The 15,317-nt window shown below is 45.9% G+C and overlaps 1 protein-coding gene across 1 annotated transcript in view; it reads right to left on the bottom strand.

The window, feature by feature from the left end:
- Positions 1–15,317, bottom strand: part of FAM124A (family with sequence similarity 124 member A) — a 101,535-nt gene that overhangs the window by 62,649 nt on the left and 23,569 nt on the right. The window contains exon 3 of the mRNA XM_024755527.1: positions 9,725–10,458. Coding sequence (XP_024611295.1) covers positions 9,725–10,458 — 734 coding nt within the window. The remainder of the gene's footprint in view (positions 1–9,724; positions 10,459–15,317) is intronic.

The following is a 15,317-nucleotide window of genomic DNA, read 5'->3' as shown; positions in this document are numbered from 1 at the left end:
TTACTCTCCCACCTCTCCTGGGAGCAGAGGGGCTCAGCAAGAGAAGGGCTCTTGTCAGCATGGCCACTGTTCTCTCTGGGGCCCCGAGCCTGACCTGAGGGGTGGGGGGAGGCCACCCACTCATCCTCTTTGCCCCCTGCCCTGCATTCAGCACCGGAGTCCCCCTTGCCATCAGCCAGCAGGCACTGTGGCCCAAGGAGTCCTCCCACGGGCGCCTCCTGTCACGGTCCCCTCCTCTGGGCCCTGGTCACTCTTCCTCTGCTTCTAACCACCAGCCAGGGCTCTCCCCCTGCTCAACCCGCCTCCGTGGGCCTGCCCGGAACAGCTCCACGTCCCCACCTCTCTCCCCTTCTGTCTCCTTTTTTTAACAAATTCGTTCAACACTGAGTGTCTAATGTGTGCCAGACACCGTTAGAGGCACTAGGGACTCAACGGCGGGGAAAACAGGGAAAGTCCCTGCCCTCCAGGTGCTCAGGTTCTGGTGGGAGGGACGGACAAGCCTCTAATTCGGTCAACATGCAGTCAGTTAAAGGGGATGGCGCCATGGGGAAAAGGCAAGCAGGGCAGGAGTACGGCTGCCGGCATGTCCGTGTGTGCAGGAACAGGAGAGGGAGGTGCTCTTCATGCTGCGGCCGGGGAAGGCCTTGCTAGGGAGGGGACACGGAGCACAGACCTGACGAGGTGGGGGAGAAGGAACAGCCACGTGGCCAGCTGGACGGTGGGCAGAGGGACAGAGCAGACACAGGATGTTCTGAAGGGTCAAGAGTGAGGCCAGGGTGGTTGAGGCAGAGTGATGGGAGAAGAGCAGAGCAGGGAGGCAACCTACCACTGCGAGGAAACTGGTTTATACTGCACGAGAGATGGGACAGGTAGCCCCAGGGGGTTCTGAGCACAGGAGTCACATGATCTGGCTTACATTCTAAAAGGACCTTCTAGCTGTCCAGTGGAGAAGTAAGGTAACTGGTCAGGAGGCTATCTGGGAGCTACTTTAGGTGGGGTGGGCAGGGAAGACATCTCTGCAACCTGAATGATGAGAAGGAACCAACCATGTGAAGATCCTGAAGGAGATCATTCCAGGCAGTAGGTGCAAAGGTCCTGAGGCAGGAATGAGTTTGCTGCATCTGAGGAAGAGAAAGCGGGCCAACGTGGAAGGCACAGAGCGAGCTGAAGGGAGAGAAGTGCGAGATAAAGCCAGAGAGGTGAGCCGCTGATGGAAAGCCTTGGGCCTTGGTGAACATCTAGAAGGGCTGCCAGAGAATGGGAACCCTTTGGAGAGTTAATTTTGAGAGACATGCACATGCATACAAGTTGTGCTTGGGATCCAAGGACAGCACGTTAAGAATTTCTGCTGTAGACTCTAGATCTGGAGTGTGTCGGGTGAAGCGTCAATGCCCCACTTCAGTATTTGCTCAATTCTTTCCAACCATCACCCTCTTTATCGCCTAGTGCAGAATACGGGAGCAAAGAGCAAGCCTCTCTCTGCTTTCTTAAAAAACATGTCCCATCCTCATACGTTGCTGGTGGAAACGTAAAATGGCACAGCCACTACAGAAAACAGTATGGCAGTTCCTCTCCTCAAAAAATTCAGCATACACTTACCATGTGACCCAGCAATGGCACCTCTGGGTACAAACCCAAAAGAAGTAAAAGCAGGGACCCAAAGAGGTATTTGCACACCCGTGTTCACAGCAGCATTATTCACAATAGCCCAAAGATGGAAGTGCCTCACCTGTCCATCAACGGGTGAATGGCTAAACAAAATGTGGCACGTTCATAACAGAATATTATTCAGATTTAAAAAGGAAAGAAATCTGACACGTGCTACAACTTGGATGAACCTTGAGGACATTGTGCTAAGTGAAATAAGCTAGTTACACGAAAAGACAAATACTGTATGATCACACTTATATGAGATTCCTAGAGCAGTCAAGCTCATAGAGACAGAAGGTAGAATGGTGGTTGTCAGGGGCCGGAGGGAGGGGGTATGAGCCGTTAGTGTTTAATGGGGACAGAGTTTCAGTTTTGCAAGATGAAAAGAGGTGGACGGTGGCGACGGTTGCGCTATGATGTGAGTGTAGTTAACACTCCTGAACCATACATTTTTAAATGGCTAAGACAGTAAATTTTATCGTTATGTGTATTGTTATGTGTATTTTACCGCAATTAAAAATTTTTTAGAAGTCTATGAAGCCCACTTAGTCCCTCAATTGCATCCTCATTAGCACTCATCTCCCTGTCCTCACAGCGCTGATGGCCCCAGTATTCCGGGACTGACTGTCTAGACAATCTCCTCGCTGGGTGAAGAAGACAAGTAAATGAGCTGGTGTGAATGAAATCTTAAAAGCTCTCCAGTGAAGACAGTCCTCGAGACTGAACCTGGCAGCCCTTTCAACTGGTAACAACTTTGCGTGTCAGGATTTCTTGTCTTTTAAATGCTACTTAAAACCTTTGGTTTAAGCCAGTTCCCTGTTCTGCCTTATGAGGATGCAAAGGACAGCTGGCGACCATCCTCTATGGAAGAAGTCTTCCAAAGGCTTAGACGCCATTGTTAAATTACCTTACCCCTTCAAAGACGGGGAGTGACCTGCTTTCCACATTTTTCCAGCCTAAAATTGCAGCTGCATTCTCTTTGTGAAACTGACCTTTGGGTCCTCAACTGTGCTTCTCTGTGTTTGGATGGACCCCAAATCACTTCTTAAGGAGTTTGGCCTTGCCCATGGCACTCCCGTGGAAGACTACCAAGGGAGGCGGTGGCCTATAGTTGAGGCCTGTGTCCTTGTCAGGCTCCTTAGAGCTCCCTAAGAAGACATCAACAGGGCTTCCCTGGTGGCGCCGTGGTTAAGGATCCGCCTGCCAATGCAGGGGACATGGGTTCGAGCCCTGGTCCGGGAAGATCCCACATGCCGCAGAGCAACTAAGCCCGTGCACCACAGCTACTGAACCTGTGCTCTAGAGCCCGCGAGCCACAACTACTGAAGCCTGAGTGCCTAGAGCCCATGCTCTACAACAAGAGAAGCCACTGCAGTGAGAAGCCTGCGCACCACAATGTAGAGTAGACCCCGCTTGCCGCCACTAGAGGAAGCCAGCACATAGCAACGAAGACCCAATGCAGCCAAAAATAAATAAATAAATAAAATTAATTTATTAAAAAAAAAAAAGAAGACATCAACATACAACCCAGCTTGGCTGAGTCGCAAGACATATGACTCCATCCTTTACCAGCTATATGGAACAGGTGTACTCCAGGGACTCGGCTGGAAAGAAACAAGCCAAGCTCACTGTCCCTCGCGATCTACCAAAAGCTTAGCTGAGAGAAATTTGGGGAGATTCTCTGAAGGTGTATCCCTCCCTCTGGGATTCAGCCAAGGCCCCAGGAGCTGCAGGCAGGGACCACCTTGTTTTGCCCAGCCTCCCTTTGTGCAGTGGCTTTGCTGCACGACACTTGGCTGGGCACCCTGCCCACCCTGCAGGCTCCGTGTAAGAAAGCCTTGCGAGGCCTCAATAGAGCTGTTTAGAGCACAGCTGAGGGCAGGCTGCCGACACCTCACTGGACATGAGAAGGTGGGAGCAACGCTGCTCCCAGGATGCAGAACCTGGAATAGTTGTGCATTTGGAGCATAGTTTATTTTTGCCTCATGGATTCTAAATTGTATCACTGCTGATTTTCCATTCTGTTTTTGCTGCTGGAGAACTCAAAATCAAAATTGGGGCCTATTTCTGGAAGGATGCTATCCACAGAACTTTCTGCAATGATGGAAATGTTCTGTATGTGTGCTAACCAATATGGCAGCCACCAGCCACACGGAGCTACTGAGGACTTGAAATGTTCTAGTGAGACTGAGGAACTGAATTTTTTATTTTAATTCACATAAATGTTAAATTTAAATGGCCACATGTGGCTAGTGGCTACCAGTTAAACAGCACAGCTCTCAGATAGGAAATGACATGCACTTTGGATGTCATACTTGGTTTACCTCACTTTCCTATCATTATTTTTCCTCTACTTCAAGTCCCTTTGGTATCTAATTATTTTTATTAATCTTTTGTGTATGATCTATATCTTTGTCAGCCAACGTACGTCTTTTTATAAAAATAAATGTGGGAGCTACCTATAAATACAAAAACACCCCCAGATAACATGGCCATGTTCCCAACTTTTCTGACCAGATACTCCTTCCCCCCCACTTTTGTGAAATACAGAGTAATTAATATGTTCATTTAAGGGAAGGGAGTCCCAGGAATGGGGGAAGAGAAGACTTCTCTTCTGTTTCTATGTTCTGTTTCTTCATCTGGGTGTTGCTTATTCAAATGTTCAATTTGTGAAAATTCACTGAGCATGTTATTTGTGATGTGCACTTTTCCTTGTATATATCATTTATATTATTCTTCAATAAAAAGTAAAGAGAAATGTATAAAGAGAACTTATTATGTTCAAAGTACAGTGTTGGTTTACTTCTAGTTCGTGTAACACAGATCTTGGCTATACAAAGCTGTAGTTTCAATCATCAAGCATTAACGCAAATTTCTAAGATGCGTTTTCTAGAGGGACCTTGGGCAACATCTGATGCTGGCAACTCCCCACCCACCTCCTCTCCGCCTTTCCCCCCCTGAATCAGGCAATGCCAAGAAAGGAGAGGTGAGTTTCAGAAGGTAGAAGGCTTTCTTTCCATCTAATCAGGTTTTAGTTAAGAACATTTCCAAATTCTTATAAGAGGCTGAGCAGCTCCCAGAAACAAACCTCTCAGCTTTTCTCCTCCAGAGGAATTAAATGGCTGGAGGAGGTCTCTGAAATGCGGAATGTTAACTCGATGGGGCAGGATGAGGAACTGAAATGCAATCTATGTTTTAAGAAAGCAACTAGAAACTACCCAACCAAGATTGCCTTCAACGTATAACTGCACCCAATGGAACAAAAGCATGCATGTTGAAAATGAAACCTGGGAAACACACTGCTAAGGAGAATGTAAAAAAAAAAAAAAAAAAAAGCGTTCTCTCAACTGTGTCCCTCCCTCCACGACCAAAATATCTTAATTTTGCTAAAGAATGAAGTATAAATTTTTACTTTTAAAAGTAATTTAAAGAGGTGGGCAGGCGTATGTCTCATGCTAGAGCAGAGGACGGCTTTCTGCAGTGATGCAGTAAATAGTAACCTGTTCAAACAGCCATAATCAAGAACTGTGAGAGGGACTATTAGTCATTTCTGCCCACATTAATTTAACTCTCTGGAATATTACTATTTTGAACAAAGGCCCAAATTCCTGACACCCTATGATACAAATCTTTTTTTCTTACTCTTTTCACTCTTGGATGCTCTAAATTCAAAAGCCTGCACGCATACAGATTGTAGACCATTTAAATCTGTGGCTTTTCTTTGAAATATTCTTTCAATGATTCCTTTGAGTGGAGTTCAGGCCAAGCTTTCCTAATTTATTCTTTCATTTACGTTATTACAGGGATTGAGAGCAAAAAATATTCTAAATACTGCAAAAAGGAAAAAGTCCCTTAGAAACAATCATATTCATTTTGATCTTTTAGTATAAACAAAATCCTTTCATTAATTTTTACTTACACAACTGCATTGTTTTGCATAAAAAACTGGCAGTCTTCAAACACAGAAGAAAACTCTTCTCACATTTCAAAAGAGATTATAAAACTGACACCACAGAAGTACAAAAGATCATAAGAGATAACTACAAGCAACTATATGCCAATAAAATGGACAACCTAGAAAAATGGACAAATTCTTAGAAAGGTACCATCTCCCAAGACTGAACCAGGAAGAAATAGAAAATATGAACAGACCAATCACAAGTACTGAAATTGAAACTGTGATTAAAAAACTCTCAACAGCAGAAACCAACACACCATTGTAAAGCAATTATACTCCAATAAAGATGTTAAAAAAAACCAAAACTCTCAACAAACAAAAGTCCAGGACCAGATGGCTTCACAGGCGAATTCTATCAAACATTTAGAGAAGAGTTAACACCTATCCTCCTGAAACTCTTCCAAAAAGCTGCAGAGGAAGGAACACTTCCAAACTCATTCTATGAGGCCACCATCACCCTGATACCAAAACCAGACAAAGATACCACACAAAAAAAGAAAATTATAGGCCAATATTACTGATAAACATAGACGCAAAAATCCTCAACAAAATACTAGCAAACCGAATCCAACAATAAGATAAAAGGATCATACACTGTGATCAAGTGGGATTTATCCCAGGGATGCAAGGAGTTTTCAATACCCACAAATTGATCAGTGTGATACACATCTCAACATAGTTTTGGAAGTCCTAGCCACGGCTATCAGAGAAGAAATAAAAGGAACCCAAATTGGAAAAAAGAAGTAAAACTGTCACTGTTTCCAGATGACATGATACTATACATAGAAAAGATGCTACCAGAAAACTACTAGTGCTCATCAATGAATCTGGTAAAGTTACAGGATACAAAATTAATACACAGAAATCTGTTGCATTTCTGTACACTAACAACAAAATATCAGAAAGAGAAATTAAGGAAACAATCCCATTTACCATGGCATCAAAAAGAATAAAATACCTAGGAATAAACCTATCTAAGGATGCAAAAGATCTGTACTCCAAAAACTGTAAGATGCTGATGAAAGAAATCAAGGATGACACAAACAGATGGAAAGATATACCATGTTCTTGGATTGGAAGAATCAATATTGTCAAAATGACTATACTACCCAAGGTAATTTACAGATTCAACACAATCCCTATCAAATTACCAACAGAATATTTTTTTGCAGATCTAGAACAACAAAATCTTAAAATTTGTATGGAAACACAAAAGACCCTGAATAGCCAAAGCAATCTTAAGAAAGAAAAACGGAGCTGGAAGAATCAGGCTCCCTGACTTCAGACTATACTATGAAGCTACAGTAATCAAAACAGTATGGTACTGGCACAAAGACAGATTTATAGATCAATGGAAGAGAATAGAAAGCCCAGAAATAAACCCATGCACCTATGGTCAATTAATCTATGACAAAGGAGTCAAAAATATACAATGGAGAAAAGATAGTCTCTTCAATAAGTGGTGCTGGGAAAACTGGACAGCCACATGTAAAAGAATGAAATTAGAACACTCTCTAACACCATACACAAAAACAACCCTCAAAATGGATTAAAGACCTAAATGTAAGACCAGATACTATAAAACCCCTTGAGGAAAACATAGGCAGAACACTCTTTGACATAAATCGTAGAAATATCTTTTTGGATCCACCTCCTAGAGTAATGAAAATAAAAACAAAAATAAACAAATGGGACCTAATAAAAACTTTAAAGCTTCTGCACAAAAAAAACTACCATAAACAAAGTGAAAAGACAACCCACAGAATGGGAGAAAATATTTGCAAATGGTGTGACCACCAGGGAATTAATCTCCAAAATATACAAACAGCTCATGTAGCTCAATATCAAAAAAACCCAAATAACCCAATCAAAAAATGGGCAGAAGATTTAAATAGACATTTCTCCAAAGAAGACATACAGATGGCCAAAAAGCACATGAAAAGATGCTCAGCATCGCCAATTATTAGAGAAATGCAAATCAAAACTACAATGAGGTATCACCTCACCCCGGTCAGAATGGCCATCATCAAAAAGTCTAACGTACAATAAATGCTGGAGAAGGTGTGGAGAAAAGGGAACCCTCCTACACTGTTGGTGGGAATGTAAATTGGTACAACCACTATGGAGAACGGTATGGAAGTTCCTTAAAAAACTAAAAACAGAGCTACTATATGATCCAGCAATCCCACTCTGGGGTATATACCCAGAGAAAACCACAATTTGAAAAGATACTTGCACTCCAATGTTCACTGCAGCACTATTTACAATAGCCAAGACATGGAAGCAACCTAAGTGTCCACTGACAGAGGAATGGATAAAGAAGATGTGGTACATATATACAATGGAATACCACTCAGTCACAAAAAAGAATGAGATAATGCCCTTTGCAGCGACATGGATGGATCTAGAGATTATCATACTAAGTGAAGTAAGTCAGAGAAAGACAAATATCATATGATATCACTTATATGTGGAATCTAAAAAAAATGACACAAATGAACTTATTTACAAAACACACACAGACTCACAGACTTTGAAAACAAACTCACGGTTACCAAAGGGGAAAGGTGCGTGGGTGGGAGGGATAAATTAGGAGGTTGGGATTAACATATACACACTGCTATACATAAAATAGATAATCAACAAGAACCTATTGTATAGCACAGGGAACTCTACTTAATACTCTGTAATAACCTATATGGGAAAATAATCTGAAAAAGAATATATATATGTATATGTATAACTGAATCACTTTGCTGTACACCTGAAACTAACACAACAAGGTAAGTCAACTATACTCCAATATAAAATAAAAATTAAAAAATAAAACAAATGCTAGCTAGCATTTAGTTCAGTGAATAATAAAACAATATTATTTCTTATTTGCATAGTTCAAAGGGAAATCTGAAAATTATCTAGTTCCTCTAAATCGTAAATATCTCAAGGTGACCTTTTTGACTTGAGCCATGTGGCCTGGCTGTAGTTTGAGCCACGTATCTGTCATGTGCCAAATTCTCACTTCATTTTGCGATATGTGGATTATAGTTCTGATGTTTAATACCCAAACCAACAAAAACTATGAAACTTTACCTGTGATTCAAGTAAATACAATCAGCACCTTTCAAGACAATGTCCCCGAACTTGCTATCAACTTTCTCCTCTCAGGTAGCCGTATGTGAAAACTGAGATGCCAGAGGCCGAGGTGTTTCAGAAAGACAAAATCCTATATGCCTGGACGGATTTACCTGTTAATTCTAGAAAGCCTGGGTCTTGAAAGCATTTTTCAGGTAGGGTAGGTATAGGACCTTCTTAAATCTGTATGCTGAACTTTGAATTCTAGAGTATAACTAATGCCGTCTAAAGAGTTTGGGACGATCGCTGGAAGGATGGGAGGAGAAATGGGTCCAGTAATTGAGCCAAGACATTAACCACAGAAGCAACAGAACCGTCTACTGCATCCATTTCCTTCCATGTATTCACTCCCCCCTTCCTAAGCTGAATGAAAGAAGCTCCAGAGGCATCACGTACTCCTTAAAACACCAAGAAAGTCATTTCCAATGATCACTGAATTTGAACAACCTATTGCCCAGTAGCAGAAGGGTGGAAGGGTAGAAGCGGGGGGAGGCACCAGAGCGATGAAGAAAACAGGTATCTTCTCTACTGAACGTCAACATATTTTACAATTGTCATAGATGGGCGTTCCTGAAGTTCCTTTGTGGAAGTGAAGAATTCATTGGTAAAAACTCCCTACTTGTGAGGGAGTAGATTAAGGAATCTTTAATACCAAATCCCCTGGGATATCAGTTCATTCTAAATCCCCGGGAGCCACAAGCATTTAGTGGATGCTCAAACAGGTGGGCGAAGAGGCGCTAGAGGAATCGGCCATTGCTTGCCTGGGGCACATGGCCACGGCAGCTAAGTGAAAACTGTTTAATTAGAGTATGGACCCCTTGACTTGATCTACGAGCCAGACAGAGGGTCACTGATCTCTCTTTTTTCTTAACTCATTGTTCTGTAACAGGTACTAACCAGGGTTTCTGGCAGAACCAATTCACTTGTTTCTCTGTTCTCCCCAAGTGGAGATAGACACAGACAGACAGACTTCCCCCAAGGTACCTGCAGAAGGATCTTGTTCCCATCGTGGTCCTCCGTCTGCCAGCGTCCCTCGCTGATGGGCCTGCAGGGGTTGGGCAAGAGAGGCACCAGCTCGCCAATGTCCTTGACTCGGAACTCCAGCACGGAGGAATCAGTGGGGACCGGGGTCTGGTCACAGGGCAGTCTCTTCAGGGAGAACTGGATGTCCACATCCAGACTGGAGAAAATGGGGAAGATGCAGAAGTCCGTTTTCCTCTGGCTGGGGCTCCGCCTAAGTATCAGCTCGTAGAACTTGAGGATGTCGGCGTAGTTGTCATGGCGACAGTAGATGGTGAAGCGCACGATTTCCTTGCCGTAGTGCACAGGCCGGATGGCCCACAGCGGTGTCCCAGGGGCCAGAGTGAAGAACTCCTGGCTGCAGGGCAGGTAGGGCAGAAACCTGCTAGGCACGCGCTCCGTGTGGTGATGGCGCCAGGGCGGCCGCTGTAGCGTGCGGTGCAGCTGCAGGATCTGCTCCTCGCCGTACTCCTCCTGCAGGAAGAGGACCACCGCCAGGGCTGGCTGCGCCACCTTGGGGGCCTTCCTCCGCCGCCGGGACGCCCTCCTCTCAGAGACCCTGAACAGCTGGAGGTCTGGGTGGATCCAAGCCAAGACCTTGTCGATGGCCTCCTGCAGGGGTCGGGATTCCCCTGGGTCTGCGATTATGTGGACGCTGACCAAGAAAGGGTCCTGCGCTTCCTCCACGGAGAGCTCACCTAGCAGCACAAAACAAAACCCAAGAAACAAATGGTGACTATTTCATTGAGGTGTCCCGTGATAACATGCAAGGCCTCGGGCAGGAAGAGAAGCTAAATTTTAACTGAACGGACTCCTTGACTGTTTTGAAATTCTGATCCCAAGCTCACGTGCAAATACTACTGTTGCAGCACCCTAGCAGCCCCAAACTCAAGAACTATTACTCACACTGGTTCCCAGGCTGGGCGCTGTCAGGACAACCTTGGTGTGGTGCTTCCTCAGATTGAGCGTGTTTTCTATTGAACGGCACAGAGTCAAGTCTCCATGGGTTTGGAAAGGATAACAGGGCCATTAGGGAAGATGCTGTAGCACTAAGTGCACACCATTTAGAATTTCCTTAGGTAACTGCAGTGCCTTCCCCCACAAATGGTCCCTATATCATTGCACTTCTTTGGTTTGCTTATTTCATTGGTTTGTTCATTCATTTAACATTTATGGAATCCTTTCTTCACCAGGCACTTACTCTAATTGACACATCAAGCCCTGGCTGGTGGGGCATCCTGCCAACTGTGTCCTGATGGTAGGGTGGCCGGGTGGTGACCATCTTGCTGCTCGAGACACAGGGAAGAACGACCCAGCGGGGAGGGGGGCGAGCACCGTGTTCTTGCTGTCAGAGCTTCCCGGGGCTGTGGTTAGGGGTGGGGTGACGCATGGTCGGACCATCATTGCCCGTGTCCTGCTGCCTTTTGGGCCCCTCCTCAGGTCATGTCCACCCAGAAGCCCACACGTCCTGACTGGGTCAGTTCCCCTCCCCGTGTCCTCTGGCAGAACAGCGAATTCCAAGTGTGAAGGTGACCATTTACCTGGGCAACCTTCTCCCATGGGGTGGACAGTTTGCCAGCCACACTGGCATATTTCTACTTTAAAAATATTCAGCGTATTTCATCAAGTAACCTGACAAAAGTCTTGTTCTTGTTCATGATGGCCCCTCTTGCATTTATTTAAGTTGTATGACCATCCAAGGGAACTCAAGGAAACTTTAAGTCTATTGTGACTTGGAGGGCAAGATTCATCTAGAATCTAGACCTGTCTGCACACACATGCCTCACGGTGTCTGCTAGGGTATCAGGCACAGGGCGATCATGGGGTCGGTAACGTTTGAGAAACGATGTGCTTTTAGGAAGCATCACCTTGATCAGTTTGCAGGATGAAAGGTGATTTTTTTTGTAGTTAAACAAGACATTCCAAGTGGGTTTACAGGTACATTTCATCACAAGCACCTATGATAACATGGTCTTCATTCTGCTGGAGCAAAACCTGTCTGAATTTTCATTTGAACCCTGACTGTTAAATATCTCACTTGGGAACAGTTAGCTCAGTTTCTTGTTGCCTTCCTTCTCCTTCACTCATTCCCCCACACATTTCTTGAGCAATCCATATGTACCAGGCACTGGGAGACAAGGAAGCTGGCACCATGACTACGGGGGAGTCCATTTACATAGACTCTGGCGTGACTAGTGCCCCCTTAGAGTTGTACAGTGTATGACCTGAATAGCCACAGGCAGCAGTCAGAAAGAACCATAAGCCACAAATGAGAACTTCATGACTTAGCTGGGAAACACCGACATAAAGATTAAAATTCAATCTGATATAAGTCTATAGGAAATATGATAGAGTAGCATCTCAGGTGGAGGGAAGATTCTAAAGTCACCATGACATAAACATTTACTATAGACACTATTACCACTGATAGTCCCTTGAATCTCCAGGATAGAACTGGAAGGTCCTGATTTGCAACAAGACCACACATCCAGAGAGATGTTCCTTTGGTTGAACAGCAGATGAAATAAAGGCTTGCCGTCTGGTTGTTATAAAAGAAGAGTCTTGTATCATTAAACACTAGACGCCCGCTCAGTAGGCTGTGCCTTTTATGCTACAAGAGGCTTTCGGGAGCTGAAGAGGATTCTGAAACCAAAGGATGACTAAGGCAACAGCAAAGTCAAGTCTCGGTACTCCCACAGCCACGGAGTAGAATGGTGGGTGGAAGTATTTAAGCTCTGCCTCTCTTTCTCCCTCTGGCTGAGCATGTATTCTCCAACTGCTATGAGTTAAGTACGGGCATGATGCCATCGCAGTTTACTACCACATCACAAAGGAAGGAGCAATTTTTTCTCCAGAGGGCTTCTGAGAGGGCTTTCTGGAAGATGCTCCAGGTGAACTGGGTCTTGAAGGGTCGATGATATCTCACTTACAATAACCTCAGATATGGGGGAGATCACGGCAGGAAGAGGGAAGACTGTTTATGAAGGCACAGAGCTGTGTGAAAAACAAGCACATTTGGAAAGGGGTGGTGAGTAATTCTGAAACATGGCAACAGATACAGCAGGAAAAATGGATCGGAGCCAAGCTGTACAGGGCTTCAGCTCAATCTGGCAGTGATAAGGGGCAGTGGAAATTTTTAATAAAGGGATGCTGGGATCAAGTCAGGGGCGGTTGGCTATAAGCGAAGCAAGAAGTTAGAAGATGAGTGAAGAGTCTAGGTCAGGATAACAAGGACGTGGCAGATTGCATTATGGGCCCTGGTTCTTTATCTTACCCTGTCACCTTGCTCTCTGCCATGTGGCTTTGTAGTTCCTTCCACTAAATGGCTGTAGTGCATTTCCCCACCCTTTGACTTCAAGTGAGACCATACGCCTAGCTTTGGCCAACAGAAATAGCGGCGTGCATTCTGGCTTGTTTTTTGTGCTTCTAACGTTTCCATGAGAAGAACATGCTTGGGCCAGCCCACTGGGGCCAGAAAGGAGTACGAGAGCGACGTGGACCCGAGCCAGCCTAGCTGAGCCAAGCCTCCATCAGCCGGGCTCAAGACACTCAAAGACACCCAGCAGATCTTGGTCTGGAACCGCTGACCCAAGACACATGGGAAATGATAAATGACTGCTGTTTCGAGCCACGGCTTGGGGTTGGCTCAAAACACACAGCGACACTTTTAGAGGGTGTACAGAAGAGGGCTAGTGTCACAGGCTATTTAGGAAGCACGTGGAGCCCACAGGCCTGGAGGTAGGAGCAAGAAAAGCAGGAGAGGAGTTGACCTTGATGTTTCCGGCTTGAGCAACTCATCTGATGTTGATGCTTAACTGAGACAGAAAACAGAGGAAGAAGGGCAGGTTTGCGGGGAAAGATAAGGAGATCCACTTTGGCCATGCTGGCTTGTGATGCCCGACTGACTTCCAGGAGGGATGTCCTGTTGGCAACTGGACCTGTGTGTTGCTGAGGTGATGTGCTGAACGTAAGCATGGACCAGTTACCTTTCGGCCACATTCCCGCTTTCATACAGTTATCTCGTGTGTGCCCTGTTTTGATATGAACCCGTGAAAATTCGTCTTGGTGGCTTAAAAAACAACTGGAATTCATAGATTATTCTGGTCCTCTGCTTGCCCTTTCAGCTCACCTGGCTACTTTGTTTCTCTGAACACAAGCACCACTAACAGCAGGAGTGACGTTGAAACAAGAGCAGTGAAAACACAAACCAATGACATTTCCTGCCCGTCAGTAGCTCCAGGAGGTACCACAGTCGCCTACGATGGATATTTCACTTTTCTATGGTGCCCTGGTCGCCCACCAGTGGAGACGTGATTCCACTAAACAGTTGTGAATGCTCACTATAAATGGAAGGTGTAGAAAGGCTTTGAACAATCTGGGGATGAAGACATTCACTTGAGAAAATTACCGATGATGTCCACGAGGGGAAGAAAGGACACGTGGAGTAGCAAGAGTGTTTGGGAAAGGAAGTTGTCAGAGCGTCAGCCGGTCCCATTAAGATCCTAACCCCACACTCAGCGTGTGCGTGGCCATGGACGTGGGGTGATGCTGCTGCGTGACACACAGATGACATTCACTGGGGGCTAGTGTTCTACATGTCGAGCTCATGGGATCCTCACAACAACCCCAGAAGTCGGGGGAGGGGGGCGGGGAGGGTCGCTCCCCTTGTCCTCACTTCAGAGAGCAGGATATTGAGGCACAAAGAGGTGAAGGAACCTGCCGAGGGCACAGAGGGAGGGAGTGGGCAGGCACCTGGCTATGGCATGAGGTCTGTGTGCACAGTTCCCCCACGGTTCTGCACAGAAGTACTTGTTTCCCAGCCGAAGGGACAGCTTTCACTCTCCAGCCATTTCTGGCCACGCTTCTGCTACTTCACCTCTCTCTCCTGCTCGCTTCTGATTGGCTGGCTTCTCGGCCACCAGTCCATAGCTTCCGGTCATGGATACCCCTTTACATCTCTTTCTTCTGGCCCTGGGTCTCTGAGGAAGACTGTCAGAAACCGCCTCCCTGAGGGCACACGCCCAGGTCTTTGCAATGTGAGCGCTGCCCTCAAGGGGAAGTGCAGGGCAGCACTGCAGGTGGGCACAACAGTGACAGAAAAGCAAGAGAGTGACAAGGGAAAGCAGACGGGTGTGGGAGGCCTGAGTGAGAAGAGGCCCGGGCTAAGTCAGCTTCTGAGTCTCCGAGACAGAGCTGTCAGGGTGCTCAGTCGGCCACCTCTATGGGCGGCACAAAGGTTTCCCAGGGAGTAGTAACAAAGGCCATGCAGAAGCCTGCACGGCTGAGTGGATGTTTACAGCTTTGCAAAAGGGCAAGATGCCCAGCTTCGGAGCAGGGAGGGGGCTGAAAGGCACTCGACCAAGCACGGCTCACCCGGCATGCAGCCCTCATCAAGCAAGCAGGGAGGATGAAAACCTGACCCCAGAGCTCCCTCTTCACCGTGTGAACCACAGAGACGTAAGCGGCTAATATCCTGCCGCTGAGAAGAGCCGGGGGAATGAGTGGTGGCATTAGTGCGCTCTGGCCGTCGCCGGCGTGTGCCCACTGCATGTGACCC

Source organism: Neophocaena asiaeorientalis, unplaced genomic scaffold (genome assembly GCF_003031525.2).
Source record: "Neophocaena asiaeorientalis asiaeorientalis breed wild unplaced genomic scaffold, Neophocaena_asiaeorientalis_V1.1 scaffold59, whole genome shotgun sequence".
NCBI classification, from domain to species: Eukaryota; Metazoa; Chordata; class Mammalia; order Artiodactyla; family Phocoenidae; genus Neophocaena; species Neophocaena asiaeorientalis.
The sequence above is the reverse complement of the archived record's forward strand: the minus strand, read 5'-3'. Positions and strand labels throughout refer to the sequence as shown.